At 35.6% G+C, this 13,506-nt stretch overlaps 1 protein-coding gene across 2 annotated transcripts in view; it reads left to right on the forward strand.

Moving 5' to 3' along the window:
* The window catches only part of SLC38A3 (solute carrier family 38 member 3), a 1,194,467-nt gene that overhangs the window by 997,280 nt on the left and 183,681 nt on the right, over positions 1-13,506 (forward strand). For both annotated transcript variants that reach the window (XM_044078187.1, XM_044078188.1), the window contains one exon: positions 4,828-4,928. In XM_044078187.1, coding sequence (XP_043934122.1) covers positions 4,828-4,928 — 101 coding nt within the window. The remainder of the gene's footprint in view (positions 1-4,827; positions 4,929-13,506) is intronic.

Consider the following 13,506-nt stretch of genomic DNA (forward strand, 5'->3'; position numbering starts at 1 on the left):
GAAATTATATGCATCTAAGCATATGTTGTGTCTTTTGGCTTTTCCCGGTTAGGGGTCGCCACAGCAGAACTCCAGTCCGCTAATGATTGGCAGTAGATTTTTACATGCTGAGTTGCTGGCCCTGACGCACAACCTTCAATGAAGGTATGCCCATTCACACATGTCTCCACACAGAAGACGCTCTAGCTGAGAATCGAACAGGACAACGTCTTACTGTGAGGCGACAACGCTACCGCAGCACCACCACCGCAGTATATGCATCTATGCGTATGTGAGTGTAAAATAAAAATGATAAATAAATAAATATAAATGCTATATACACTTAGTGCACACTGAAAATAACTTGAAAACACCAGATTAAGTTAAATGAATAAGTAAATAAACCATTAAAAACACATAAGCACATAAATACATTTTGATGAAACCCATGACCACTGCCTCAACATAAATAAATAAGCCTAATAGTAATACTACTACTACTACTACTGCTACTAATAATACTAATAATACTAATAATAATAATCCTCTAATATTACAAAAGTATACTAAAATGCTTCCCTAAAATGTCAAAGGAATACAAAAATAAAATGGTCTTCTGGGCACAAATTCTACCTACAAATCCAAGCACTAAAGTCATCACTAGAGAAAGTCATATAACTCTGGTTGGAACACACCCACCCCTGATTTCAGTGCTATGTCCAAAATCCAGTCATCTTTCCACAAAACCTTAACTTTAAACCATCATTCAATCAGAAAAAGTCATTAAAAGTTAAGTAAACATACTCCCTGAAAAATTGGAAAACAAATTAGAAAGCTAAGAAGTAACACATCAAAAGAAAGTGTTTTCTGTCTTTATTCATATATATATATAAATTATGTATCATTGAATGTGCACAATGCTGATGTTTGGTTGGTTTACAGAAACAGATGGTCAACATGTACACTAGATCGACAATTCATGGGAAGTACAATATACTCTTTCTCCAGGGCATGTGCAATCTTGGAGTGAGTATATATAATTAGCAGGCAATGTGAGTCACAATTCCTCACATGAGAGATGCATGGGAGCTTGTACCCCTGCAAAAACACTTGTTGGTTTATCTTGATTTGGAGTAATCCTCAGAACATGTGCAATATGTGTTGACATTCCGTGTTTCCACATACACACACACACACACACACACACACACACACACACACACACACACACACACACACACACACACACACACACACACACACATACACACACACACACACACACATCTACAGCAAGTTTAGAGTATCCATGTATTGCATGTCTTGAGCAACCAGGGAAAAACTACATGAACACAAGTAGGACATGCAGACTCTGTACAAACCTGAGTACCTTTTGCTGTAAGGTTATGTTGTCTAGTGTGCCACCCTATATATATATATATATATATATATATATATATATATATATATATATATATATATATATACATACACATATATATATATATATATATATATATATATATATATATATATCAAATAGCATTTATGTTGACATGTATAATATAAAAATAAATTGATCGACTTTATGCATGTCAACAAGCTACCACTCATGTGCGGAAAATTTATCTCAATGCATGCAAAACTTTAATAAAAGCATAAAGAAAGCATATTTTTTTTTGCAGGGGGGCATGCTCCCCCTACAACTCCTGCTAATTATGTATTGTAACTCTGAGATTGCACAATCCAAAGGAAAAAGGGTATATTCCCCTACCCTGGGATTGTCAATCTCACACAGCTGTCAGCCATCTATTTAGTTGACCAAATTGTGTCAGGTAAACAGTTGTCAACCAAAGTACCATTCAACAATGTTACTGGGACCTTTATATATGGGAGCAGTTCAAGTTTCTGAACTGTGAAAAGTCTGAATGCTTGAATTGCTGGCTAAAGAGTTTTAAATTCAACTTTTTGAAGATTAACAGCATTTGGAGGTACAAGATTGTGGTAGAGTGGATGACCTGGAATTTCCCTTTCCCCATTGTAATGCAGTCTTGAAGTTGTTATCATTGTAATTTGATCTCTGTTTTGGTATGTCTAAGTGTTCAGACTTTATAGTTCAATTACTTGATATGCAAACACACACACACGGTCTACTTCATCTTATCGAAATTCCACTTCTTTGAATCCAAGATTGCTGAATCTACTTCAGCTAAACTCCAGTTAAGGGAAACTATGGACTACTGAACAGCTTTCCTGGGAAACTAACCACTTGGCCACCAGGGAAAACACAACACTGGAAGGTAATTTAACCCATCAGAGTGGAAGGCTTCAACCCCCCCCCCTCCTCACCACCCATAACTAAATATGCCAACACTGAGATTGCACTACACTGGGGAAAAGAGCAAAGTTCACCCTGGCAGCCAAGTGGTTCGTTTCCCATAAAAAGCTGTTTGGCAGTCCGTAGTTTCACTTCACTGGGGTTTCACTGAAGTGGAGTCTGCAATCATGGATTCAAATAAGTGTAATTTCGTTAAGAAGAAGTAACCCCCCCCTCACACACACACATGCTCGCGCACACACACACACGCACACACACACACACACACACACACACACACACACACGCACGCACGCACGCACACACACACACACACACACACACGCACGCACGCACACACACACACACACACACACACACACACACACACACACGCACACATATATTATAATGAGAAATATATATACTATACTAATGATAACCATGCCATGAGTGTATATCTCATGAGCATATATCAATATATTTGTGCAGGAATCATGGACAAAGCCAAAAATACTGATGGAACAAATGCCCAGAAATAGGGACTTTTTTAATTTGCTTGTATAGACTTGGAAAGTTGCTAGAATTGCAGGTTTTCCACTATTATACATTTTCTGAAGTATATAAAGTCTGAAATTGAATTGACTGTTGTTATTTAGCAAGTGCAATTCTAATTATACAGTGAAATTGATAATAAATAACATTTGTAGTATTCTGTACACCTTGAAAATAAAGCTTATCTACCAATCTGTCCAACTGATGGGGTGTTATTACACTTTGACACTTTTTCCAAAGATTTTTTTTTCTAGACCAATACATTGAGATATTGGAAGCTTTTGTTATTAACCAAAATATAAATTACATTTACCTATAGACTTGATAGTAACTTGTGAAAAACCTTGTAAATGCAAATAGGACTTGAGTGGGACTAGGGGCCTCATTCTTCTATGTGAAGCCATCCTTTTGTTCATTGAGATTTGTTATAATGGTTAAGGTGTTTGACTCAGAGACACAAAGTACAGTGTTTGATTTTCACCTTTGAGAAGGAAACTGGTTAGGCTTAGAATGGCTTAGTAATTAGCTATGAATTTAGGGTGATATTAGCATAATCATTAAAGTTTTTTCTTCACAGACACAAGTAACAGAGTTTGATTCTAATCACAGATTACTGGCTTGGCTTAAAATGACCTTTCAGGGCAGTAAGCCTAGTATTTGTCTACAAACCTGTTGTTTTCAAACAGTAATGGTTCTATATGGATCTTTGTAGGTACCACCAACTTGGAAAAATATTGTAGATTTGTCAGAACAAAGGATGTTTGGTGCTAAACTTTGCACATGAGGTCTCTGTGAAATTTAAAATGAAAGCACTTACTCTGGATTTTTACTGTAATATGTTTTTTCGGTAATGAGTTCTGTAATTTATGGAATCCTTGGTGTATATTTCCTACATTAACTCAACACTTTCAGCTATGCCTTTATCAAAGGTTTAGTTACCTATAGCATAGCTATTGGCTATTAGTAGGTTAGGTTGTAAATAATTTACTATTAAAGATAGACTAGCCCAGATCAGAGAATTGGATAAGTAGCAAGAACAGTATTTAGAGTAATATATACCATGAATTATAGTTAAAATGGGATGGAGCTATTTCTTATAATTTGCAAGATAAGCAGGCTAAGATAAAAAGTCAAAGTGCCTCACTTACTGATGATGAAGGGCAAGGAATTTGGGAAAGAGTGGGAGGCATTGAGAAAATGGCAAAACAGAATCAACAGATTAGAATATATTAGATAGCTGGTACTTACGGGAACAGACTTTTAATGACGGAAGAGAGACAAGTGATTTCTGCTGCTGGTGTGGGAAAGTTGAGAGAAGCATTCACTATGTGTGGTCATATTTCAGGGCACAGACAAGAGGGAAACTAGCAGTCTAACTGTAGGCTGAGTTATTTGGAATTCACATTTTTTTTCCTTTAAAGTCCTATGTTTTTTGTTTAGATGAGGGGTGGGGAGTTTGGCATAGTAAAATGTGCAAGCCAGAATGGCCTTAGTTGTTCTTACCAAAATAAATAAATAAATACAAATCCAAGAGAAGGAGTGAAAGACTAGGGTTAGTAATGATTCCATTAAAGTAGGAGACAGAATTGTATTATTTTAAAAGAATGATGGTGTGCATTTCTCTTTTCCGCCTTAATTGAATCTAATGTTTACTTTCATCATTACCCTTAAAGATATGTAAATATAAGTTTCTTATCTCCGGATGCTTTGGAATAGCTAATACAAGTTTGCTTTCTTATATAGTTGTTAGTTGTACTCTGTGTGCTTAGGGATGACGAATCATGTAAATATGTGCATGGCTGATTTTCTTTCTTGCCTGTTCAAGTTTTGCTTTCTTTTTTGATCCTTCTTTATTATATATTTTTTTCTGACAAGAGTTTTTAGCTGGTCCATCCTTGCTCCTCCATGTATAGTGTAAATTTATTTTGAAATGTTATGTCAATTTGTATTTATTTTATTTTTTTTTTCTTTTACAGCCCTTCAAAGAGAAAAATGCAACATGTGTCAAATATTTCCATCACAGTGATGTATGTTATGTACTTCCTGGCTGCTTTGTTTGGATATCTGACATTCACCAGTAGGTGTTTCTAGCCATAAACTCTTGATTGATAAACACTTATTTATGATACTGCAACACATATTTTTAACACTCTGACAAGATAATAATGTTGGATTACTTTATTGATGCATTTGTCTGCTGTACAAAATGAAAGCAACTCTGTTTAAAATGTAACATAAAAAGTAAATTCATATCAAGACTTATCACCCAGCGATAACATTACTTGGTTGTTGCTAGAGTTTCCTATTTGCTTCTGCCACTTCTGTTTAGCTGAAGCTTTCCCCACCCCAGCCACATAAGTGCGCTAGCACAGAATGAACCAGAATTAAGAACTGTAAGATAATATCATGGGGAAATGGAGGACAATGCGTGTCTTCCTGAAGATATTAGAACAAATAAAAGTAGAGCCATTTAACTGGAAACATATGTCTATTTGTATTTATTTACTTATTTATTAAAGAGAAATGCCTAGCAGAGCAAAGACAAATTTACAGTTGAGTCTAAGTGAAGAAAGCCACAAGTAAGAAAAACAAACAATACTGCAGAAAATAAATGGTACAGTACCTGTATAAACATGGTACATTTAAAATAACAACAATGAGCAGCTGATTATGTGTAGTATGTAGCCAGGACATAGGTCATGAAAAGCTCAGTAAACAGGTATACAAATACAGGACATATACGCATATAATTGAGATGTATTAGCATCACCACATAATGGTAAGTCAAGGGCCTCCCTTAGGTGCAGATCATAAGGACAGCTCTCAGGGGGAAATAAATACAGCACATATGCAGGAGGGACATCAGAATGATTACCAAAGTAAAAATGCTGTATGTAATGCTCAGAAGCAGCTCTGTAATCACTTGTCTTAGATTCTGACATGCAAATCTCTGTGACAATAAGTAGAACTACTCAGATTCCTTGTCTGTTGTATCTGCCTCCACACATTTATGTCAGGTCAAAGCAGTCAGCTGACTCAAAGTGGAATTTACAAGCTTCTTGACTCTGGTCAGTTCTGAAATTCACTTTTGCATCTCCGACTTGACTTGGATAGAGCCCATTCAAGCAGTAGAAATGCCAAATTAGGGTCTCACTAAACTTAAATCTTACTCAAATATGTCATGTTGCATATAAGAGCAGTTTGAGACAGTGTACTTTGTAAATAAAATATGTATACTATTTCCAGTAATCTGGTCCCAAGATTGTTCTAGCTGTGAACTTTCCCCTAGTGAATTGCATGGTAGCAGATATGGTTGTAAGTACCAAAACCAATCAGTGTCCTGTCCACACTTGCTTGCAGTACCCCCATCATTTTAATGTTTGTCTGTTATACAGATGAGCCAGATGTAATGATCTTGTACAATCCAATGAGAATCCGTTAGTGATTATATGTATGGATGTGTGTTTGGGCTTGTGTCTCATGTTAAATTGATTTACTGTATTGTTAAGCTGCCTCCAATCTTCAACTCACCCCCTCTCCAGTATATGAGTTGCTGTTAAGGTATTCAAGTTCTGAGTCTCTTTTATCCAAACAGCCCATAAGGGTCGCCGTCTATATCTGTTGCATTTCAAGATTTCTTAACACCTGTGCATGTGTATGCTGTCCAGTGATATAGACAAAAACACATGTGTGCACGCACATTCAGACACACACACACACACACACACACACACACACACACACACACACACACACACACACACACACACACAAACATTTATTTATTCACTTATTCATTCATTCAATCATTCATTTAGTCTTCCTTTTGGCTATGCTTCTGCATTGTCTCCACTGGCAACTTGAAATTACAGATAGGTTGTACCTGACCTTTGTTTCCAAACTAGAGGTGTACATTTACATGCCAGCTGTAGTGCTGTTGTATGTGTCACAGTGTGCAAGCTACAGTAGAAGACTTCAGTCACAGAGTTGCAAACCTGTGGCATCAACTTAGGAGACAGATGACTGGTGCACTGAAGATCTATTTCTGTGAAACATAGCCTACCCCAACTTGTTGCATTCTCAACAGTAAGAAGGCAGAGTTGGCGAATCCCCTTGCATGATGGTAATGGAGCCTTGTCCCTCATTGAACTGAAACTTCTATTTTTAGTCCATTTCCATAGACAGTTTTGCTGAAGTGTTTATTTATTTTTTTTTAAGTGGCCATTGGCATTGATTGTTTAAATGCCCTATATATATATATATATATATATATATATATATATATATATATATATATATATATATATATATATATATATATATACATGGGATCACTACTAAATCCTGAATACTTAAGACGAGAATCCCAAGACCAGATATCTGAAAGACAAGAAGACCGGAAGACCAGAAGCGCAAAATTTAAAATACCGAACACTACACTAAACATACACCACAAACATACACATACACACACCTTCACCCAAAACACAAACACAGAAACCAATACTACATAGAAGCAGGCCCCCCCAGCACCTCCCATGTGGGGGACTGCGCTGCCCACACCCCCTCCACTTAAATATTCTAACTCCAAGGTTGCACTATACAGACAAACGCACAAAAACACCACCATACACCTACATTCCCCACACACACACACACACACACACACACACACACACACACACACACACACACACACACACACACACACACACACACACATCACAGTTACAACACACACTTACACACACATGCACTAAATCCCCTAACCAACACAACCAAACATAGATACTTACCTAACCTCCTGACATCTACATACTTCGCAATTTTGGAATTCGCACTTCTGGTCTTTCTGTCTTCTCGTCTTTTGGGTATCTGGTCTTAGGATTCCGGTCTTCGGTATTGTAAGTATTCAGGATTTAGTAGTGATCCTATATATATATATATATATATATATATATATATATATATATATATATGTATGGTTGACAGACCCTTTCCAACTGGGGTCCATTGGGAAAGAATTACAGTGTGAAAGAATACAGTCTGAATATCACATCAAGTATTTAAATAGAAACAAGAATTTACTTAGAAACAAGTATACTTCATACAGGGACTGAAGGTTTGAACAAAGGAATTGACATGATTACATAATATTTCCTTTTTATGTTTAATTATATAATTTATTTGTAATACTAGCCTTTAGCCACAGGGTGGAGATTTAACATAAGAAATAACACACACACACACACACACACACACACACATATATATATATATATATATATATATATATATATATATATATATATATATATACATACATAGATAGCTTTAGATCTAGGACTTTTGATCGAAAGATCAAAAGTCCAAATACATTATCACCGAACACACTTTAGCGAAAGTGCTTTTCACCGAAAATGCGCTTTTGCTAAAGTGTGTTAAAATAAAAATAAAAAACAAACAGTAAATTAAAGTTTATGCAGGGGATGAATCCCCCCTGCACCCCCCATGGGGGGGCTATACCCCCCACACCCCGTACTTTATTATTCTCACTCCGAGATCGCACTACATTGGGGAAAAGGGAAAAATTAGTACGATCTCCAAAACAGTCACTCCCCCACAACTCCCTCTACCTCCAGGCATACTTCAGCGAAAGTGCGTCTTCGGTGAAAAGCACTTTCACGTACGTATGCCTGGCTGTTTCAGATTCTGTAAAATGGCCGTTCACACATTAGTCCCAGAGCCAGATATATATATATATATATATATACACACACACACACACACACACACACACACACACATATGAATAATTAATGATTTTAATTTTATTTTATAAACAGTTTTAATGTTATTTTATGAGTGATTATCAATATTTTATTAAAGTAGTAAACAGGTTTTAAGGTGGATTTTATTCATTTTAATATAAATAAAGGAAACATATACATATACCTATATTTTTATTAAGCCTTTTAACGAGTTCCCTTTAAATTTGGTCCGTTCTGCTTAATTGATTATGTATGGAAATTTAGGAGAATATATGTGTGTTTTATGTTGTCAGTACTCATCTGATGAAGTTTTTATGAACAAAAACATATAGTATATTGTGAAGTGTTAATGTGCTTAGTGTGACTTTTTTTTGGCTGAATAAACATCCTTTTATTGTTATAATGAATAAAGAGGACCAGTGGAGTGAATGCTCAACGGAACAACAAGCTCAAAGATAAATAGTTAAAAACAAACACCGCTGAGCAAAACAATGGAGGATTGCAGTCAGTTTAAAAGCCATGTACCTTTAAATAATGGACAGGATTTTGGCGCCATTTTGGCTTTTTAAACTGATGTTTACAGACAGTTTAGTTGTATAGGTCTGAAGAAGCTCATGCGAAAGCGCTCACCTCTTTTTATTAATAAACCTGCTTCTTACATACCTCGCCTGCACTTGGATTATTTACATCATTGGCTATTGGATTTAGGAGCTACTTGTGATTTAAATGAGACTGCAATCCTCCATTGTTTTGCTCAGCGGTGTTTGTTTTTAACTATTTATCCTTTTATTGTTATCTTGGTGGCGTTTTCATGTCCCTTGGCACTTTTGCAACTTTTGGTGGTTTTTGGTGCCTTGTTTGAAAATTTTTGATTTATTTATGATTACATAATAGTTTGAAACAATATTTACAATGAGAAATTTGAAGAGCACCTTTTGCAATGAGAACAGTGAGGCACTTAATATTGGATGAGCAGGCAACAATCCATCCATCTACAACCCCTTTTTCCTGTTTTTACACATGGGGATAGGATGTCACCTCAGTAATGACAATTGTCCAGAGCCAAGGTTTACACTGCCAGGAATCACGATGCACATATACATTCAACATATGCACAGTTAGACAACACATGTATCTCTCTAAAGGTAGAAAGTATAGGCTTATGTGTAAAACGCCAGTGCTGAATCAAGATTGATATCAGCCCATTTCTTAGCAGCAAGAGCTAGCTATTTTAGCAAGTATTGTTGCAATTTGCTTTAAAAATGCTTCAATTATACTTTATAGTCTGACTTCTGATGGGAGCTGGTTCAAAATCGCCAGTGCCAGCTGTGAAAATGCCCTCTTACTTTATTGCTGTTTTAAATTTGAGTCTGATTAAGGTAATGTTCTCAACATGTACATTTCTTAGTGTTCAGTTTTGTTATCGATTTGTAGTTTTGTTCTTAATGAAAGGCATAATATTGTAAATCTGGGTGGAGAGTGTTAGATTTGCTCTGCAATTAGCATTTAACCGTAGCACACTGGCGGTGATAGGTTAGTTTATCTACAAGTAAAATAGATCTGCTAATTTTATTTGATTTTTTTGTGTGTTGCTACTATGATGGAAGGTAATTAGTGGGAGTTTAGTACATTCCTAGCTATGACAAGATGACTACTGGGTAGTAGAAGATGAAAAATTCTAGTATAGTTTAAGCTGACCAAGGGTTTTTTTGACAATGGTATTACTGTTTTGAAAAAGACAGAGATGGATCTGAGATTAACTTTAAGTATTTCTGTTTTGCTATCGCTGGCCAACATCCTCAGTGTCTGCTTGTCTGTCTACACTAAAGTGTACATGTGTGTATGCACTGATGTGTGTGTGTGTGTGTGTGTGTGTGTGTGTGTGTGTGTGTGTGTGTGTGTGTGTGTGTGTGTGTGTGTGTGTGTCTGTATGCATGTGCGTGCACGATTGTGCAATTATAAGATAAGATGTTACACTAGCATCATATGGCTAACCTGTAGCAATTGATGAAATAATGTGTTCTATCATATGGAAGATGTATTGTTTCTAACTAGTTTACAGCAACAATTTCAATAGTATAATAAGCGATCAGACTGAAGCAGGGCACAGTAATTAGATCTAATAGATGTTAAAGTGGATGATATATTATACTGTTGGACTGTTGGTTTCTTCATAACAAAAGCAGACTTGCTTATGTTTCACAGTTCAACACTGTGAGATAACACTGGTTATGTATGATTTAAAAAAAAGAAAAGCAGTGAATATATTTACATCTCAGAAATCTTTTTCTTTGCAAGCCGAATACATTTGCCTTTGCCCCATTTTGCCTTTGATGTGAACACTCATAACAGTGCAGATGGTTAAATGAAATTGCAGTCTTCTGTTGCTATTAGCCCAGTTTCATTCTTTTATGCAAGAGCTACAATACAGTTGTATATATGAAGGTGAGGTTTTCCTTCTTCAACCAAAGAGAGATGAGGAATGCTATGGCCTGCTGTTAAGGCAGACATCTATTATTTAGTGAAGGAACAGTTAGTGTCATCCCCTTCCCTTCATCTCTTTCCTTTGTGGTGTGGTGTTTTGTGTTTGTCTTATTACGCCATTTTTTTAATTCTGCTTATCTGTAATTCCACTGTGTATTGGATTCTTTATAAACCTTGTGACAAATTATAACTTCTTAATTTATCTCTCTCTATTTATATATGTCTAGTTCATTTTGTTTTTTGCTTTAGTAAAGTTTCTTCAGTCCTGTATTTTTTGTTATACCCTGGTCTTTCTTATACCTATGTTTTATATCTTCATATATTCAGCTGCTCTTCTACTATTAAATATCATAAATGTCAACAAAATAAAATTCTTACTCTGTAAACAGATACGTGCAAAAACAAACAAATTCAAGAATAAAAGAACAGAAAAGTAGAAAACATACCTTAACTAAAACCAAATAGTGAAGAATGCATAGAAATTCGAGCTGCAGTGGAAGAACATGATTCAAAGTCATAAATGAAGCCATCACTAAAGCCACTGATGCATATTTTTGTATCACTAAAGCCACCAATACATATTTTGTATCACATCACTAAAGCCACTGATATACATTTTTGTATAATATCACTAAAGCCACCGATACATATTTTTGTATCACTAAAGCCACCGATATATATTTTTTTATCCTATCACTAAAGCCACCAATACATATTTTTGTATCACTAAAGCTACCAATACATATTTTTGTATCACATCACTAAAGCCACCAATACATATTTTTGTATCACTAAAGCCACCAATATATATTTTTGTATCCTATCACTAAAGCCACCGATACATATTTTTGTATCACTAAAGCTACCAATACATATTTTTGTATCACATCACTAAAGCCACTGATACATATGTTTGTATCATATCACTAAATCCACCAATAAAGATTTTGGTATCATATCACTAAAGCCACCAATACATATTTTTGTATCTCATCACTAAAGCCACCAATACATATTTGTGTGTTACATCACTAAAGCCACAGATACATATTTGTTGTATCATCCTCAATTTTCATTATTATCTACTTGATCAACTGTCCAAGTGAATAATACTTGTAGATCACAAAGTTCATTTTCATGGTGTTACTGACAGGATATTTATAAGCCATTGTACTTGTAGATTCTTAATTTTAGTTTGCGATTTAGGAGAAAACATCAGTTCCAGAATTTTAAAATGTGGTCTATTTGTGATTTTTTTTTTGTTTACTTTTTAATGTGCTTGTTGACTGGGAAAGAATACTCAGCACACCCCTTTAAGTAGTGACCAGGGAGCACTGTCTGGTTACATAATTTGGCAAGAGTCACACATATCAGTCAAATGAAGATTGGAAAAATCAAACTCTAGGCTATAGGACATTGCTAAACTTCTCATAGCTTTAACCTTCTTTGCTTAGTGCCACTTATTAAAATTATGCCTCTTTTGACAATATAAACTTACTGTGCTCTTTGGTGAATTTCCATTGCTATTATGAGTTCACTCACATTTCACTGAAAGGCTAATGAACATAGTTCATAAAATCAGTTCTTCTTGTAGCATATGATCTGTACATATTGATGAGTTGAATGAGCATGTGATCAAGTTTGATTTTACTTATATCTCACAGCAAAATTGAATTATTTCTAAACACAGAGTCAAAACCTTCCATTAAATTATGTTTTAAAGTTACCTCTTACTATGCACTTAGGCCATATCTGAAAAGTGGGTTGAAGAAAATATAAGATTATGAGGATCAGTGCTGTAGTCTATTTATTTTATTTATTTTACATTTGTTTACCAGGAAAGTCTGACTTGGAACAAAGCCAGTTTTCAGCAGACACCCTGGGGGAAATGTTCCAGATGCATGTCTTTGTATTTATTTTATTTATTCTATAATATTCATTTGCTAACTAGTTAAGCCCACTGAATATATTTATTTTCAGAGAGAATGTGTTGCCTCTTACTTGTTAGGTGAATTACTTGCTTTTGCTGAATTTGCAAATTGGAATTGAGATAAATCCAAGAGTACAGAATGCAACTTATGTGAAGGTGGAGTAGTACCAGTGGGATATGAGTCCCAGCAAAACATCTATAATCGGGTACCAAGAACATAACAGGAATATGCACTGCTTCCCTTGGTGTGGGCTTCAAGTCTCCCCTTTCAGACTCGGCTATACACATGTTGCTTAAAGAGTTGAGTCTTTCATTACTCTCTGGGAACTAGTGTCTTCCATTGCCCATTTATTTAAGCTAACAACTTCACACACACACACACACACACACACACACACACACACACACACACACACACACACACACACACACAGTTCCAGGGATGACTGGTAGTATTTTCCAATTCCCCC

Source organism: Protopterus annectens, chromosome 7.part0 (assembly GCF_019279795.1).
Source record: "Protopterus annectens isolate FY-2018-M chromosome 7.part0, PAN1.0, whole genome shotgun sequence".
NCBI lineage: Eukaryota > Metazoa > Chordata > Ceratodontiformes > Protopteridae > Protopterus > Protopterus annectens.